General features: G+C 41.8%; 2 protein-coding genes across 3 annotated transcripts in view; one reads left to right on the top strand and one right to left on the bottom strand.

The window, feature by feature from the left end:
* Positions 1–82: 82 nt before the first annotated feature.
* On the top strand, positions 83–15907 carry CDR2 (cerebellar degeneration related protein 2). Its single transcript, XM_085074687.1, has 5 exons — positions 83–387; positions 5539–5651; positions 10214–10362; positions 10523–10687; positions 11805–15907. The coding sequence occupies exons 1-5, from the start codon at positions 309–311 to the stop codon at positions 12670–12672; spliced, it is 1374 nt and encodes a 457-aa protein (XP_084930813.1). The 5' UTR covers positions 83–308; the 3' UTR covers positions 12673–15907.
* The window catches only part of POLR3E (RNA polymerase III subunit E), a 28411-nt gene continuing 27469 nt past the window's right edge, over positions 15423–16364 (bottom strand). For both annotated transcript variants that reach the window (XM_085074684.1, XM_085074685.1), the window contains one exon: positions 15423–16268. In XM_085074684.1, coding sequence (XP_084930810.1) covers positions 16212–16268 — 57 coding nt within the window. In that variant the 3' untranslated portion in view covers positions 15423–16211. The remainder of the gene's footprint in view (positions 16269–16364) is intronic.

A 16364-nucleotide genomic window follows, 5' to 3' on the forward strand; every position in this document is an offset into this window, starting at 1 on the left:
GATTGGTGTAGCCTCCTTTCGATCTGTGCGGCGGGCGGCTCCCCATTGGCCGCCCGCCGGCGAGGCGAGGGTGCTGTGTTTGAATCGCGGGAGGCGGGGGGCGGGCGGCGGCAGCAGCTGCCACGTTGCCGCCGGCGCAGCCCGGCCAGAAGGGGGAGAGGTTCGGCAAAGTCCGGAACCGCTCGGCAATGGCCGGAGGCGGCTGCTGAGGCGGGGAGCGGCTGCCGGCTCGCTCTGCCCCGCTCGGCGCGAGGGGGATAGTTGGCTGCGCGCCGCCGGTTCGGCCGTCCGCGAGGGGAAGGGGCGCGATGCTGGCCGACAGCCTGGTGGAGGAGTTCGAGATCCGCGAGGATGAGCCCTGGTACGACCAGCAGGACCTGCAGCAAGGTGAGCCGGGGCGGGGTAGCCGGGGCGACGGCGGGGGGCGTGGGAGGGAGGGAGTGCGGCGAGCCGGGTGTGTGAGGGAAGGGGCCGTGGGGACCCGCCGCGGGGGTGAGGGCAGGGGCCTCCTTGAGCGGGGCGTGTGAGCAAGGGGCTGGGTGGAACAGCCGGCGTGGGGTGTGTGAGGGCAGGGGCTGCGGCGAGGAGGGCGTGTAAGGGAAGGGGCCGCGGCGGGCGGCGAGGAGGCAGCGGCGATGCGGGGCGCCGAGCGCTCGGGCGGGGCGGCGGGCTGGGCGCTCGGGGGTCGGGGCTGGCCGGGCGGCGGCGGGCCGGTCGGTCGTGCCGGGCTCGGAGCGTCGGAGCCCGGGATTCCCGCACGGCCGCGCTTCCCGCCGCCGCGGGATCGCTGTCACCGGTAACGACTGCGGCCGTCTTTGTCTGAGGGAAGGAGGTGCGGCAGCCGAGCTGAATGGTGCCAGGGTCCCTCTCCGCCCGGAGGGAGGGAAGCAGCTCTCCCAAAAGTTGCACCTTGCACGGGAGGTGAAGCGGCTGCTGTTCGGGGCAGGCGCTGGGAGCACCGGGATGGGATGCGCTATTGCGCCCTGTTGAGTTCTTTGTAAGGGCTGCCAGGCGATGAAGTTGTAGTTGTAGCAGTGCTCGATTAGACACAGGTTCTTTATTAAAACTTTGTAGGATTTCTTACTAAAATATCAAATAACTTCAGTATGCCTCAGAAATTTACATGTATAGCTTCTGTATGTGATTCCATCGATAGGTCTTAAAACACTACATGCAAGACTTCAATGCTGTTCGCATTTCACAGATGAGAAAGGAGCCACAGGAACACAAGTATAATTGCACTAAAAATCGTTTAACAGACATGATACGGAAAGAACGTGCAATTTCCTTAAGAGCTTAGTGGCGTTTATGACTGGTATTTACTTAAGTTACTTAGTTCTACTTTTTGTTCTTAATCCGGAGTTTGTTTTTGAAAGGCCAGCTCAAAGCTGGGAGGTGGCTTCCTGCAAACCTGCTGTGGTCTTGAGCGTTTTGTTTTTATATTGAAATACATTAATTCTTTGGATTGGTGGGTGCTGCTGTACTGTAAGCCATAGAGAAGACTAAGCAGTATTCACCCTGAGATCTGACAGCAGAAACTTTTTTTTGAGACAGGAACAGGTCTGTCTAATTGTATGCTATATAAAATAGGTAACCGTTTAAAAGCTTTATTTAGGTACTCTTCACCCAAAATTGATGTTTTCCTGGCTCTAGGATACAAACAAATCAGTTTAAATAAGATCCTAGAACTACAGTTTGCTGTCAAAGAGAGTGAAAAATTTGAAGACATGATTCAGTAATGTTTTTACTATGTCAGTGTTTATGGAATTGAAGACCTACAAAGAGATTTTAGTGTATAACAACTGACTTCTTGCCTTCTTGATGTTTCTCTACTTTCATCTTTTAATTAAAATGAGTGAAATAATCACCAATTGACTCTTCTCTCAGCTTTTAAGAAACAGTATTCCATTCTACAGGTTAGTGCATTTTGGGGGTTGGTTCATGCACTCTCAACATGTGAACAATCTTTTTCTGGGGATTCTCTCTTTTCAAGCCTAAATGGAAGCAACTAACAGCCTTGCCAAAAGGAAAAGGAGGAAAATAAACCGTTTGGCAAGTTGAAATGCAAAGAAGAAATTCTGTACAGGAATGATTTTAAATGTTGTGCTATACTTTATTCTGGACTCAAGGATACTACTCCTCCTGCTCCTAAGGCTAAGACACACAGATGTGTGTAAACAGGGTAGTAAGAGTGCTTATCAAGGTCTTGTGAAACAGTTCACAACCCAAACAATCAGTGCATGTTTAAAAACTTATGAGTATGATTGTGAGAACCTAGGCTGTAAAACATTAGAAAGCACCCTGAAACAAGCTTGATGTCCTTGTCAGCCAGTCTTTCAAACTTAAAATTAGGGTAGGGGTTTTGGAAAACCTTGTCAGTCTCTGTATGTACCATAGATTTTTGCCTTGACAATGGAGATGGCTTTTCTGGCATACTGTTCATGCAATAAGTGCTCATGGAATTTGTGTAAGGATGGGAACAGCCATCCTTCTGCAATGTTTTGCTGAAGTATGCTGACCTTTAAAAAAGAATTTTTTTTATATGGCTGCGCTTTTTGCATCTTGCTGTTACTCACTTTTACAGAACAGAGGGTATTCTGAGTACAGAATAGGAAGTAGAAAACTAAGTAAAAAAATGAAGGTTTAATTTTACCATTAAGTAAACTTCAACTAGGCTTACTTATGTATCTTGCACAATTAATGACTTTTGCTGTTTAAAAGAACAGGCTTAATTTTAGATTGAAAATTCTCTGAATAATTTTGTTAGGTGGGTTATGAAAGAATAGAAGAGCAAGATTTTGGTACTGTTTTATCTTTTTTTCAATGATGGTAATGCAGTCAGAAGAGATTGTGAAGTGCTGGTAAGTGAGGGCTGTTCAACATCACAGAAGACATATCCTTGAAGTCTTGTTTTGGTTTAGAGATTTCTCATGGAGCTGGTAAACACCAGTACAACTAAGCAGGTTTACTAAAACGAAGATCTTTAGATCTACACATACACGTTTTGCATTATTAAAAACCTCTCTGCTTCCGTCTTTATGGTGCAAAGGAAAAATGCACGTCTGTCAGAATTTAGCTGTTGCTTTACATAAATTTGCAACACAAGATGCGGTTTGCTTCTAGTGTTCTACCATAATGCTCTCCAGAGAAATGTAAATTAACACTTTCCCTTTTGTATCATGGCACATCTCACTGGTAAAATATGCTCTTTATAGGCCTTACAGGTACTTGACAATTTAGAAAAATGGATTCCAAAAAATTTCTTAATTTTAGAAGAGGTGAAATTACTTCAGTACTTGCTTTCTCTAGAGTTAAGGGTTTATTGCATGTTCTGAGCACTCCCACTTTCATTCTCCCCCTCAGACACAAATCACCTTAATTATAAAATAGTGTTTCTCCCATAGTAACCCATTTGTGTTCCTGCCAGTCTAACAAACAGAATGAGTGTGAAGTATGACATGAATTCTGTTATTCACCTTGTATTCCAAGTACTGTGTGGTATGTGCTACTTGGTTTAGTAGATGAGGGGGCATTTAAGAATGAAACGATAAACTCCTAAATGTACTTAAACATGAAAACAAACTTTCACTTTGGGAAGGGAAATGGTAGTAATTCCATTATGCATTATGTCTTTAACATAATCCTAAATCCTCTTTAAAGCTCTTATTCTACGCTATTAAAATAAAAGAATAGACTATTAAGTCTTTGCCTTGAATGATGCTAGTATTGTATTAAAGATTGTGGCTCCTAGTAAAGATCTGTGGAGTATGAGAACTTGTGAAGCAAGACTCCATTTCCTATAGGATAATGAATTCACTGAATTTGAAGACTACAGTATTCCATAATGTGACAGAACAAACAGCTTGGTGTTTTACTGGGAGTTATTCTGTCCATGGGTAAACAATGTGCTATCTGTTTACCAAATGAGAAAAATTCAAGCAGGATGCCTTAAGGGTTCCTTATCCAAATACTTTAAATCTAGCTCTAGCATAGGTTGCTTCATAATGAGTGTTGCTACAGCAAAAAAGTGATATGAGGATAAACTCCTAAGTACAAGCCAATATGCCATGTGCCTTCTAATTGTACATTTTGTGAAACTCTCAAGAGCTCCCATGCAGTGGGAATTCTTTTAAATAATTTTAATGGCATTTATGCTAAGAGTCTGACCTTAAGGTAGGAAACAATGCATTGTGTGTATAAAGAATAGCATAGCTGCTATTTTGCCAGAATTAGACATTTCCAACTTATAGACAAATGTTTGTACTGACTTGTCCTTGTAAGTCTGAATTTGGTCTTTGGCTTATGTATGGAGATGGAGTAATCATTTTGGACAGGCTGCCAAACTGAAGGTTAGCACAAAACAATCTCAGAGCAGTATTGTATGTATTACAATTCCTAGCTGATAAGATAAATGAGAGGGGGCAGGAAAGCGGTAGGATAACATGTTAAAAAAAGGGCATCACAATCAAGTGAAAATGGAATTAATGTGTTTTCTTCTCTGGCTATAACTACTGATGATGCAATACATGTCTTCTGTTTATTAATTTAAGGCTTCTTGATGTGACTCAAAGTTTTTTTTTTACTTCTGTCTCTTTCCCAATATTGATACAAGTTCTGTGTGAGAACTAACGAGGTTGTATTGCATGCATGCAGGTCATGGGTCATGTGAAGGGAAGGAGGTGGAAAATTCACAATTTTTAGAAATCTGTTGGATCCTTTTCATGTAGTACCCTGCACAGAGCAATTACAATTTTAGCATTAATACCAAGATTTATTACTTTGTCACATTATGGTAGCTTTTAAATTACACTTGTCTTTAAACATAATAATACAGAATATCTAGCACTTCTTATGCTGTTGAGCAAATATCAAGCTTCCCTCTAGAAAGGAGCTGAGTGTTCAGATGACTTATTTCTTAATTTGCAACAACTACAGTCACTGCACCCTGGAGGTGATTGAAGATGACTGAAGTGAAATTGAGATTAAGTGCCTGAGAAAAAATTACATTTAAAGTGATGTTTTGGAGCACATGAAACAATTCTTGTCACCTGGGTTTATGAGCTTGAAAAGCAGAATAGCTGCAAGCCTCCATCAGTTTTATGTCTTTTGATATTATTGTTTCACCGTAAAAAGCATCTGAAACTTTCATTTAGCCCTTTGATCCTGAGTGACCTGAACTCTGGTGAAGGGGTAATGGGGAGAAACAGTCAAGTAAATAAAGAGTTCATCAGCTTTGGCCTGGGTCTAGACTGATGAACATTTACAGGGTCTGCTATGCTCATTCTTCTGTGTGCTGTAAAGATGATGAAGTAGCCAAGAGACCTTGGGCAGAGCTGGTGCAGCACTGGGCACACTGGGGGAAGTGAACATGGCTGGATGTGTCTGAAGGGCCTGTGGAGGAACTGAGGAAGCTTCATGACATAAGAGTGTCTTCTGGGTCTCAGGGCTGACTTAGACTTAGTATTTGATAATATGCTTTAGAATTAGATTATGTTACTGTTTCTCTCACTGACATGCAAACATGATTTCTTTGTTTAGATCTTCACCTTGCTGCTGAGCTTGGGAAGACACTACTGGACCGTAACACTGAACTAGAAGAATCCTTACAGCAAATGTGTGCAACAAATCAAGAGCAATTGCAGGAGATAGAGGTAAAATATCTAACAGATCCCCATACGAAAGCATCTAGACCTGCAACATACAGCATATAAGTTAAGATCTGAATTCCTTGAGATCTGATGGAAAATACTGAACAATCTTTCACCACTTCTGCTATTTTGAGAATTTGAGAACCAGTATAGATCATACTTAGATCATATAGATCATACTTAGAACTGTTTCTCTGATTACCAGAAGCTTTGTGGCGATAAATGTCATGTTGGATTTGGTTTGTTTAATGACAAAGGACTGGTATTTTTTGGTTTTGTATAACAAAGGTACTTCAGTTATTTTTATTGCTAAACTTTGCTGATCTTGCCAGGTAAAGTGACATTAAATTATATGATGATAAATACATTAATAATTTAAAATACTACATGAGAATTTTAATGATTACAACACTGAAATTTAAATGCTGGTAAGTGCAGAAGTGAGATTTAAGTAAAATCTGAAGATATCTTCCAGTGGACTGAGCTGTGACAAAGGGAGCTTAAGTCTATTTCTATGTAAAACAAACCCTGCAAGGACAAAAAAAGTCAACAAACAAACAACAAAAACCAGAAAAAGAATCCCATTTAAGTAGTGTCTAAATATAGGACATAGTGCATGTATTGTTCCATATTTTCCAGGGGGGAAAACCAAAAAACAACCATCCTTTCAAAACCACTCATCTTTAGGTAACAGAGTGGAAAAACCTGGCTATTTTTGGCAATTTCTTTTTTTTAAAATATTGCCTGTGTTCTTGCAGACCTAGCATTTGTCAGCTTAATGAGATTTTTTTCAGCTATTAGAGGGCAATGCATGGTCTCTAATAATTAAATTATTAAATATTCAGGACTTTGCTGACTGACAATGTACTGAAAACGTAGTCAGCATTTCAGTTTGGTTCTGGTGTGAATCACAGGGAGCAGGCTGTGACTGGTACATACCAGATTTTTTAAAAATCTGACTTCCTTTGTACTAGCAGTTCTTCTGCAGTTAGAGATGTGCATTTTGTACCACTGCAACTTCAGACTGAAAATGCTCACTATTGTAGTGGGAACAGGCAACTGAAAGAATCCTAAGCTTAATACTTACAGATATATATGTGTCTTTAAAGTAGTCAGCACAAATGCAGCATTTTTAGTAAGTGATGAGCAATTTCTGAGTGCAGGTTTGATTTATGGGCATTTTTTTAGAAGTTGCTTTTGTTTTGTATCTCATATATTGGCTCTTTACTATGTGCTAAATGTAATCCTTGCTATCCTATTCATTCTGGGATACAATGGTTGGAATGGCTGATATTTATATTGGAGCCACGGTGTTAAAAGGTGTATTTACTTATGCAGAGACTGAAAATAATTCATTGCTATGAATAGTTTTTATAAAAAGATCAATTCTTAAGATCTAGAGAGGACAAACACTTCTGTGGTGCTACATAAATACTGTACATAAGGTTCAACACTTGCATGAACAACCATGTTTAAGAAAGTGTTTAGCACAGCTACAACACACCTTTTGAAATAACACACCAGAACTTTGTGATAGGCAACTAACCTGGCTCATTGAGTGTAGCTGCTTAGTAAGCAGCTGTATTTTAACATGTCTTGAAATATGGAAAATATATTATTGCTAAGCTAAATTGATTTACAGAAATAGTCTAGTGCTGTTAAGAATGCAATATCCTATTGGTTTAAGCCAGTTTATTTGCTTAAGCTGTTCTGGTGGGTCAGTGTTTATTGACTACATAAGAGAGCTTCAGCTCCAGGAAGTGTCACAAATGTCCTTCCAGCAGTGATTTGTAGTTGGTGTGTTGCAGGGTCAGGTACTTCTGTGGTCGGACAGCCTCAGATATGACAGATTAATTTTTTCTCTCAATGTCTTGCTCTACCAAGACTTGGGCAATACTACTTTTTGAAGGCTTTATCTGAGACCTCTTCAATCTCTTTCCTCCTCTTCCCCAAGGAGGGTAGGAGATGTATATTGGATTGTCCTATTACCTGCCTCCAGAAGGAGAGGGAGAGAATAGGAGGACAGTTTTTGTGATGCTTCTGACATATGAATAGTACCTGCACCTTTGTCAGCCCAGCTTGTTGAGCCAAAGGTTGTATTTTTATCTGCTGTAGTAACATGCTGTCTTCTCAGTTCTATCTCCAATCTCAATATTTTCTCTTTTCCCAGTGCCATTTAAAAATGTAATAGCAACACAAAGTTTTTCTTCCTCCAAAGAAGTTTGTCTTGCATCTGGTTTTCTGGTAGAAAAGGGAAGATGAACCCCTTGTTCAAATACCCAGAGAAACCTTCCAGTTAGGGAACTGAATATATTAGCTTACTAGCACAAGGACTTGTTACAGTAATTCACTGAAACAAATGGGAATAAAACTTGCATCTGCAAGGTGTAATACTTAGGTGGTAAAGCAGTTCAGTCTATTATTTTCATACCAGTATTTTTGTCTCTTGTGGGATCACAGGACACCCAATTGCACAGCATTTGTGCAAATAGCATATTCAGTCTCTTTGCTTGATTTTTCCCAATTTTCAAGTGCTTGTCTCAGTAACCTACATGTGATCTTTCAGCTGTTCCTGTAGCCACTCTGCTGAATTTCTGTACTAGCTTTTTCAGTGCATTCTATCCATGTAAAGCTTTGGGTCTTTTTTCCTATTAATTTGGATCTTACAGGTAGGAAAGTTTAGAACTGTCTGAGAAATCATTCGGAAATATGGCACTGCCTTGTCTGCACTAAAAGGGAAGGGTCAAAGGCTGTAGTGTGCTTAAGATTACATCTCATACATTAAATACTAACATATTAAGCATATTACAGCTTTGGATCATTATATCTGACCTTTGTGCTGACACGTGTGCCACTAACTAATCACTGTTGATATAATAAAGGCTGGATGGAAGCAGCGACTTTATTCCTGCCTGAATCTGTTCTCAGCACTCAGACCTTGGAAATCCTGACACTATGCAATTTTCATGTGGTAGAATGCAACGTGCTGCTTCATGTTAGGTGCTCAGTTGTAGGGGATGTGGATTAAACATGAACTTCTAATCATCTTTTGGTGGTCTGGTTATACCAGGCCAGCTGGACACCAGCCCTGAAGATACTGGAGATGGAAGGTGGAGGAAGTGGTGCTTCACCCCTTCCATTCATCTCAACTTCTGCAGAAGCCCATTGTAGTAAGTGGCAACATCACTACAGGCACCAAAGCCTTGGCTTTTGTGCTTAGCCACGTTTGTGTTGCTGAAGAAGGTCTGAGGATCTCCAGCTCCTTCCTTCAGCTATAACCAATAGGGAAAGTTAATCTGAAATGGGTCACATTGAGATTCTGCTGCTAATCTATGTTCTATTTTTGTGTAAATCCTCTGTCATGTGTGCACAGGCTACAAAAGGATCTAGCCAACAGCTATCATGTTGATCTTCTAGAAGTCTGTATGGAGCAGTTACTAGTCCTAGATTAGCTTATTATCTGTTCTTAAATTGCCTAAAATGTAAACCCACCAATCTTTTAATGAGGTAAAAGGTTAAGTAGAATATTAGAAGTTTTGAGTATGTAACAGGCCTATGTAAAGAAAAGTAATTCTGCCTGGGAGTTTGCTAGATGTTCCTACTTGAAGCTTGCTTTTAAGAAAGTAACATGTAGTAATACAAAATATATTGGAAAATACAAATTCCATGGAAGTACAAAATATTTCAGATTTAGGGGGTTAGATTTGAACAAAAAACTGTCTCATGCAAATGTTCATGTCCTGGGTGGGACAATATAAGATACTTTTATTAAGAGCTTTAGGTGATTGTTAACTGCTTAGACTAAGAATTCCAAGCTTTCTGACCTTACTCAGGAAACTTAACAGTCTATGTAGTTAACTGTAAAACCCAAGAGGATTAAATTGAGAGTATTTCACGTGAAGCTTTAATTTTTTAAAAGGGCCAGGAGACCTTTGTTTGGGATTACAGTAACTGGAACAGTTCCCTGTGAGTAAATAAAGATTTGAATTCAATAACTTGATTATACTTCCTGACACATATTAGCCCACATACTGTCTTAAGTGTGACCGCAACCTAAATCCTATTGTGCTGAACCTAATGCTGCTTCAGACTGGAAGAACTTAGGTCAGCTGAAAATATATTTCGTTATGGATAGTGCTACCCAATATTTCAGTTCTAATGCTGACAGAGTTGTTGGGTCAACGCAGTTAGAAAATTTCTGGTGGAGCCCACTGCAACCTTTAGGACACGGCAGACAGTTGAGGGCTGTGTTGGAGTCTGAAGGTTCTGTCAGTGCTGACTGCAGTACACCCTGTGCAGAAGGCGTGGGCACAGATAAGGACAGCTGGCACCATCCAGCCAGCTCCTCCAGGTAAAAGGCTGCTTGATCAGCCCGGGGTGACCTGCATGACAAAGGCAAGCTGCCTAGTGGGTTACTGATAGTGTCTCTTCATCTTACCAAAGCAAACACGGGAATTTACATCTCTAAAACATACTAGTTTCTGTCTGAATATGAATAAAAATTCAGGTAGGAGTTGTAGCTTGTGTTTCAAGAGTAAACCAGTAACAGCAGAACTGTCTTGCAGTACCTCACAAAGCAAGTGGAGCTCTTGCGGCAGATGAATGACCAGCATGCAAAAGTCTATGAACAGCTGGATGTGACAGCAAGAGAACTGGAAGACACTAATCAAAAGCTGGTTGCAGAGAGTAGAGCTTCACAACAAAAGATATTAAGGTAACAAACTTTTACAGATTCCCTCCCCACAGCTGATAATATCAATAAGAGCAATCCAGGTGTATTTGTGTAGTTATTGGGTGGCTGTCTCTGTCTAGTGGTGTTCTACAATACTGGTAAATTGAAAGGTGAGTTTTATTTAAAGGTCTTTTCTTTTTAGCTTGACAGAGACTATTGAAAGTCTACAAACACACATAGATGACCTGCAACGACAAGTGGAAGAACTGAAAAAGCCTGGCCGAGGTCGGACGAGTCAGGAGAGATCTGAGCAGCCAAGATCAATGCACAGTTTCTCATGTTTGAAGGAGCTGTATGACCTTCGCCAGTAAGACTTTTTACCTTACCTAGTAAAGAACACTGAAACTATTTTAAGCAAAGCTTTAAAAACCAAGACATGAGCACAGATACCAGACTAGCTAGCAGAAAAATGATCTGATGTTCACAACATGCAAAGTATCTGCACTGTGGGGTGCTGCCATTGCTTCTGGCCTACTTCTAGACCACACCAGTATTGGTGCTCCACTTTCTCCCTGGAGCCAGCCATATAAAATGGTAGCCTAGAAAGCTTACAACAATTTGCACCCCAGGGTTTTCAGTCAGATAAAAGCAAACACACACATGATCTGAAAAGCAAATTTAGTAAATGCAAAATATTTTGTGTAATTTAGCCTTTCCTTGGATGTCCATGGATATCTCCTTGGCTTTCCTGAACTTAAGCTGGTTAAAATACTAAAGCTGGGAAAAGGGTGGCTGGAGTGCTGGGCTGCCTTTTAAGTATAGAGCCATTTGCCACAGCTGAACTGCATTAGTGGGGTCATTGGAACAATCACCTGGTAAACACTCAGACTAACTGCAAGCCTAGAGGACAATTTTGTAAGGTAAGCACTCCACAGACAGGACAGGCTGTTGTGTCTGGCATTTAGCACTTCATGGTGGTAGTACTCTAGAATAAATCATACATCCAAAAAGAAGTTATTTGGCAATTCAAGAGATAAGTGGATCCTTCAAGCTGCCAAAGGCTTGTGAAAATACCAGCCTACAGCATTGCTTTGTCAATTATGAAGTTTGAATTTCTTCTAAAGCACTCCTATCTTGTAAGTTCTGTCACTATTCATGGTAGAAACAATGTCAGAAAGTACTGCATGGTACAGGGAGGCAATGTGTATTTAAACTTACATTATTCAATCAGCTTGTCTGTAACTTGAAACTGTTAACAAGCTCCCATTCTGCCTAAGAAGGGAGCTTGATTTAATGGCATGTAAGTCCTTACAAACCGTTTTGGTTACTAAGTTGACTGATTGGTTAGTGAAATGGCCCCTGTGAGTGCTCTGAAGTGTGTTAGCACACAGTTTAAATATGTCATTAGTTACCCAGGACAGGAAGACTTTAGGTGTGGTCAGCTGTACTTCTTATGTTTGATAATCCTTATTTTGTTTCTGCAGGTATTTTGTTTATGATCACGTGTTTGCAGAAAAGATTACTTCGATGGATAGTCAGCTAAGTCCTCTAGAAGAAGAAAATGAGAAGTTAAAGAAGGCAGTGACAGTTCTGCAAGCCCAGCTGAGCCTAGAGAAAGAGAAGAGGGTAACCATGGAAGAGGAATACAGCCTTATGGTGAAAGAAAATTGTGACCTGGAGCGGAGGCTGGTTGATACAGACTTGTATCGAGCTCGTGCAGAGGAGCTGGAAGCAGAAGTAGCTGAAATGCGACAGATACTGCAGTCTGAAAACACGCTTCATAATGCAGAGAAATTGGTGCCAGAATCCTTTTTCATTTCATTCAAGGAATCTTTAGACAGGGAGCTTGGTCAGAGCCTGGCAGATGATGGACTTCTGACAGTGTCGGAGCTTGAGAAGAAGGCCCTGAAACGGAGCAGCAGTGAAAGCCTCCTGAGCAGTGCTGCTGGGGCAGACATTCTCAGGGGCCATGAAGAAACATGTATTAGGAGAGCTGAGGCTGTGAAGCAGCGAGGAATCTCTGTACTTAATGAAGTTGATGCTCAGTACAATGCTCTGAAAGTGAAGTATGAGGAACTTTTGAAGAAGTGTCAAATGGATGAAGACTCTTTGAAACACAAGGCTGTACAAACGCTGAAGCAGTATTCCAAAGACATAAATGTGGGGAACACCCAGTATGATCTTTCAGCTAGCAATCAAGAATTCACAATTGCTGAGCTAAGTGACTCTTCCACAAATGCTCTCCCTGAATATAAAGCACTCTTCAAGGAGATTTTTAGCTGTATCAGAAAAACAAAGGAAGAAATAGATGAACACAGAGCAAAGTACAAGACTCTCTCCTCTCAGCCATAACGTTATCTGTTAAGTCAAGAACACACTTCATATGAATGTCAGAAGACTCCTTAAACGGATGTATTTCTTGAGCACTCAAAATGAATGTTTTGGATTGGCTGGTAGCCCTGTAGTTAACAAGCTAGTTAGTTATCAGCTAGATTCCCTGTTCCTGTGTAGCAGTAGATTTAATGTTTAGCACTGTCACACAAACTCGTGGTTGTAAAGCAAACAAACATCACAGCTTAATGCTATACTACTGCTTTATATTACACTTCATCTCTGGCCAGAGCAGTAACTGACACTTGTTTCTGTAGTCCACTTCAACAATAACAGAGCTAAGAACTCTGAATCTCTCACGAGAACCAGACTGAAGCTTTCCTTTGGTTCACAGGGAACCTGTAACCCTGTAACTACACTGATGCTGAAAATTAACAAAAGCAAGGCCCCAGCCACCCCAGTTCCAGGAGGAGGGGAGCAGTGCAGCTGAGCTTGCTTTGGCAGGGTGGTGGAAAGCTGTGCTTGCTTTAAGCCACTACCATGTTTCCACAATCACTAAGCTTTCCCACAGATTAGTATAAATGTCTTTCTACTAAGAAATGATTCGATGTAAAGTTTGTGTGGCTTTTTAGATACGGTTTCCTTTGTAGGGCACTTTGTCTGAAGGCAAGATACTGTGAATTGACTCTATGTGTTATTTGGGACCTACTGTTCTCTGGTGGAATGTCTGCAAAGTACATTTTTATGTGTATTTGGTAAGTTAGAGAGTTGTTATTTAGCTATTTAACTTTAGAAGTAGCATTGACATAGTGGAGTAGCTTTAAATGTTACATACCACAAACTTCAAGTGCTTGAGGAGACAGGCCAGGTAAAACCTTATATTGTTTTGTCTGTTGCTTCCAGTGTCAGCCTCTCTGGGCCTATTCCATGCTGCCTGTGGGGTGGGAGGATGGACATAACACTGCCAGCACATAGCCTGCTGAAAACAGGGGACCACACTCTTGTTCTTCCTCTCCTTTTCCACTCCCTAATAGTAATTCATATGTACTTAATTTCTGAAAAACAAAGAACATGGAGAAGGCTGTTCTTTTATAACAGCATTCAAAGTGTGAAGAAAACAGATTAGGAGGAAGAAAATTAAAAGGAAGAAAATTGAGAGGAAGAAAAAAGGCACAGTGGAAGGTGACGTCCTTCTCCTTGTAAAGGGTCTCATAGCTTAATGTTGCCAGCAGTTCTTGGAAGCAGCTTCCTGCTGAGTTGCTGAGAGGTACCAAACCTTTGACCTGGAATGTTGACAGTTTCTCAGCTTTAGTCCAGCTGCTGCTGCTGCGGCTCTGCTGCCTTATGCTGTTCTCTGTTCAGCTCGTCCTTCAGGTGCAGTATTAAGTCTTCATGTTGTGGGAGTTTCTCTAAAACATGTATTGTGGTCTGAAAATTATTTAAAAATGGGAATCTGAATCCTCTGAATATTTTTCTAAGCAAATAAATAATCCAGTCAAGCTACATGTGTAAGTAGTAATTATATCCATCTGTGCCAATCAGGAAACAGTAAACTTGGTGCAGATGCCACATGCATTATCTAGTCTTGACATCTTTCCTACAGAGCTCAGATGGAGTTCCCATGAAATTTGTATTTTAGAAAAGTTACATGGAAAAGAACAGGTCTGTCTAGGATAGAAATCCAGATGGAAGTAGTTTTTCCTCGTTGTTGTGGTTTTTGTTAGTGCTGTTCAAAAGAGGTGAGAAGGGGGAAGAGCAGAAAAGCTGTTCTGCCATGAGGTTACTGTCACTGTGTCACTGCCACCTGGACCTGTCTCACCCCAGTTCAGAGGCTGGAAAGCAGTAACCTGAGGAAGGCACAAAGTGGTTCACTACCACTATTCCTTAACACTTTAGGGACAGGGGGAATCCACACCTGCTGGAGCAGAACATACATAAAAGCAGTTCCAAATTTTTGGTTAAATAGGTGATCTTAAGTGGTTTATTACTTTTGGCTAATTTAGAGCACTTTGATACATACAATTTCTATGCTTTAAAAACACCAAACATATTTGTTCAGAACTACTTGATTCTTCTGTACTGTATCTCCCCTTTGGCTACCTGTGCCATTGCTGAGCTCTGGCTGTACTGCAGCACTTACTGTGCAGGCTGTGCAATAAACCCCTCCAGGCTAGGCTCTTCTTAGAGCTTCTCTTGGAGCATGGCTTTCCCCAAGAGCTTTCCAGCCACAGCCCCTGGGTCAGTGCTAGCCAGGGCTGCCTGAACATAAAACACATCCCAGTTTTATTGATGTACTTAATAAATAAACTATACTAGCCTAATAAATAGAGTTTTAGCAGTTTAAAAGTAGCCATTTTCCTGCAAAATGCTGTAGGTATGGTAACAATATTCTTAGCCAGTCTTACCAGGATTAACTATCTTAATCTGCTTATTTTAGTCAACAACTCAACTCAGCCTTTTCTGAGCATAAGTAGATGAAATCAATAGAATCCCCTTGAGCTTCTCATGTGATGGAAGCTACAGCAGAGAACAGGACCAGCAGTGACCATGTTGTGCAGTGCCCACAGCAGATACTCCTGCTGGTACTGCAGGTGAGGTCAGTTCAGTGAGAGCCACCAGGGCTGGTCCCTGTGCCTGCACAGCCCCAGGGAGCGTGGGGACTGCACTGCAGTTTGCTCTCCACCTCTGTCCTTCCTCCCCAAGCCTTCAGGATGTAAAAGGAGCAGGTGCAACCTCTGTTTCGTCCTGGACAAATACAAGGCGGGGTAGAATTGACCTTTGAGATAAAATTTTATTTAAAAATTACACAAAATAGAGGTTTTACATGGTTGCCGTGTGGTAACTACAGCTGGATGCCTTCCAGAGCATGCCCTCGGTTACTTACCTCACTCTATCACATACAGTAATGCACAAAGTCTCTCAAACCAACCCCACACCACTAGAAGAAATCCAGTAGTTGTTCCCCATGTTTCAGATGTAGGTACTTTTCCAAATAACTCATTTCACAGACAACAGGTGAGAACAATTGCTATGTAGTACAGAGTTCACAGACAGTGATTTTGTTCCCCCCTCCCAGGCCTGACATTCCCATGAACATGACTACCTGCTCTCTATGGAGAGGGCTGCAAGGGCTATGACAATGCTCAGACTGAAGTATGAGCATCCAGGGATTTAACAAAAACTGGGATGTTTGTAAACAAATTTAATTTATTGGCATTACTTACAAAATAAAGTTTTAGACCATGATTTTCCATCATGTCTGTGTCACTATATGGTTTTATTTTTTCATAACGAAACAGAGGAGAATTGCAATACATCAGAAATCCCAGATTAATCAAGCTGCAGACAGGGTCCCACGGTGCCTTCCCGGCGGCTCCCGCGCCTCGGAGGCCATGCAAGCTCTGAGTGTTGGGATGTCAGTGAGCGCCTGCAATGCCCACGTGCCCCAGAGCAGGTCAGACCTGCCCCGGCTGCCGAGGCCACGGCATTGCTCCGGCTGTGCCACCCGCTGCAGGTTCCTCTTGCGTCCCGGAGATCACCTGACACCGCTGACACCGCTGTCAAGACTGCACCGTCCCCTTAAGATACCACATTCCACCGTAGCTCACGCAGCAGTCCTGGGGAGACAGGGAAAGGCTCTGTTAGGCTGCTCAGGCACTGGAAGAGGCTGCACCATCCCTGGAGGCGTTTAAGAGGTGCCTGGATATGGTGCT

The sequence above is a fragment of the Lichenostomus cassidix genome, chromosome 14 (genome assembly GCF_008360975.1).
Source record: "Lichenostomus cassidix isolate B80296 chromosome 14, HeHo_3.0, whole genome shotgun sequence".
Lineage (NCBI taxonomy): Eukaryota > Metazoa > Chordata > Aves > Passeriformes > Meliphagidae > Lichenostomus > Lichenostomus cassidix.

Excerpts from the sequence above, each read along its gene's own strand:
- CDR2 (XM_085074687.1), top strand. The coding sequence starts at position 309 with ATGCTGGCCGACAGCCTGGTGGAGGAGTTCGAGATCCGCGAGGATGAG. Across the intron at positions 5,652-10,213 it reads AGCAATTGCAGGAGATAGAG|TACCTCACAAAGCAAGTGGA; the intron begins GTAAAATATCTA and ends ACTGTCTTGCAG. Across the intron at positions 10,688-11,804 it reads GAGCTGTATGACCTTCGCCA|GTATTTTGTTTATGATCACG; the intron begins GTAAGACTTTTT and ends TTGTTTCTGCAG.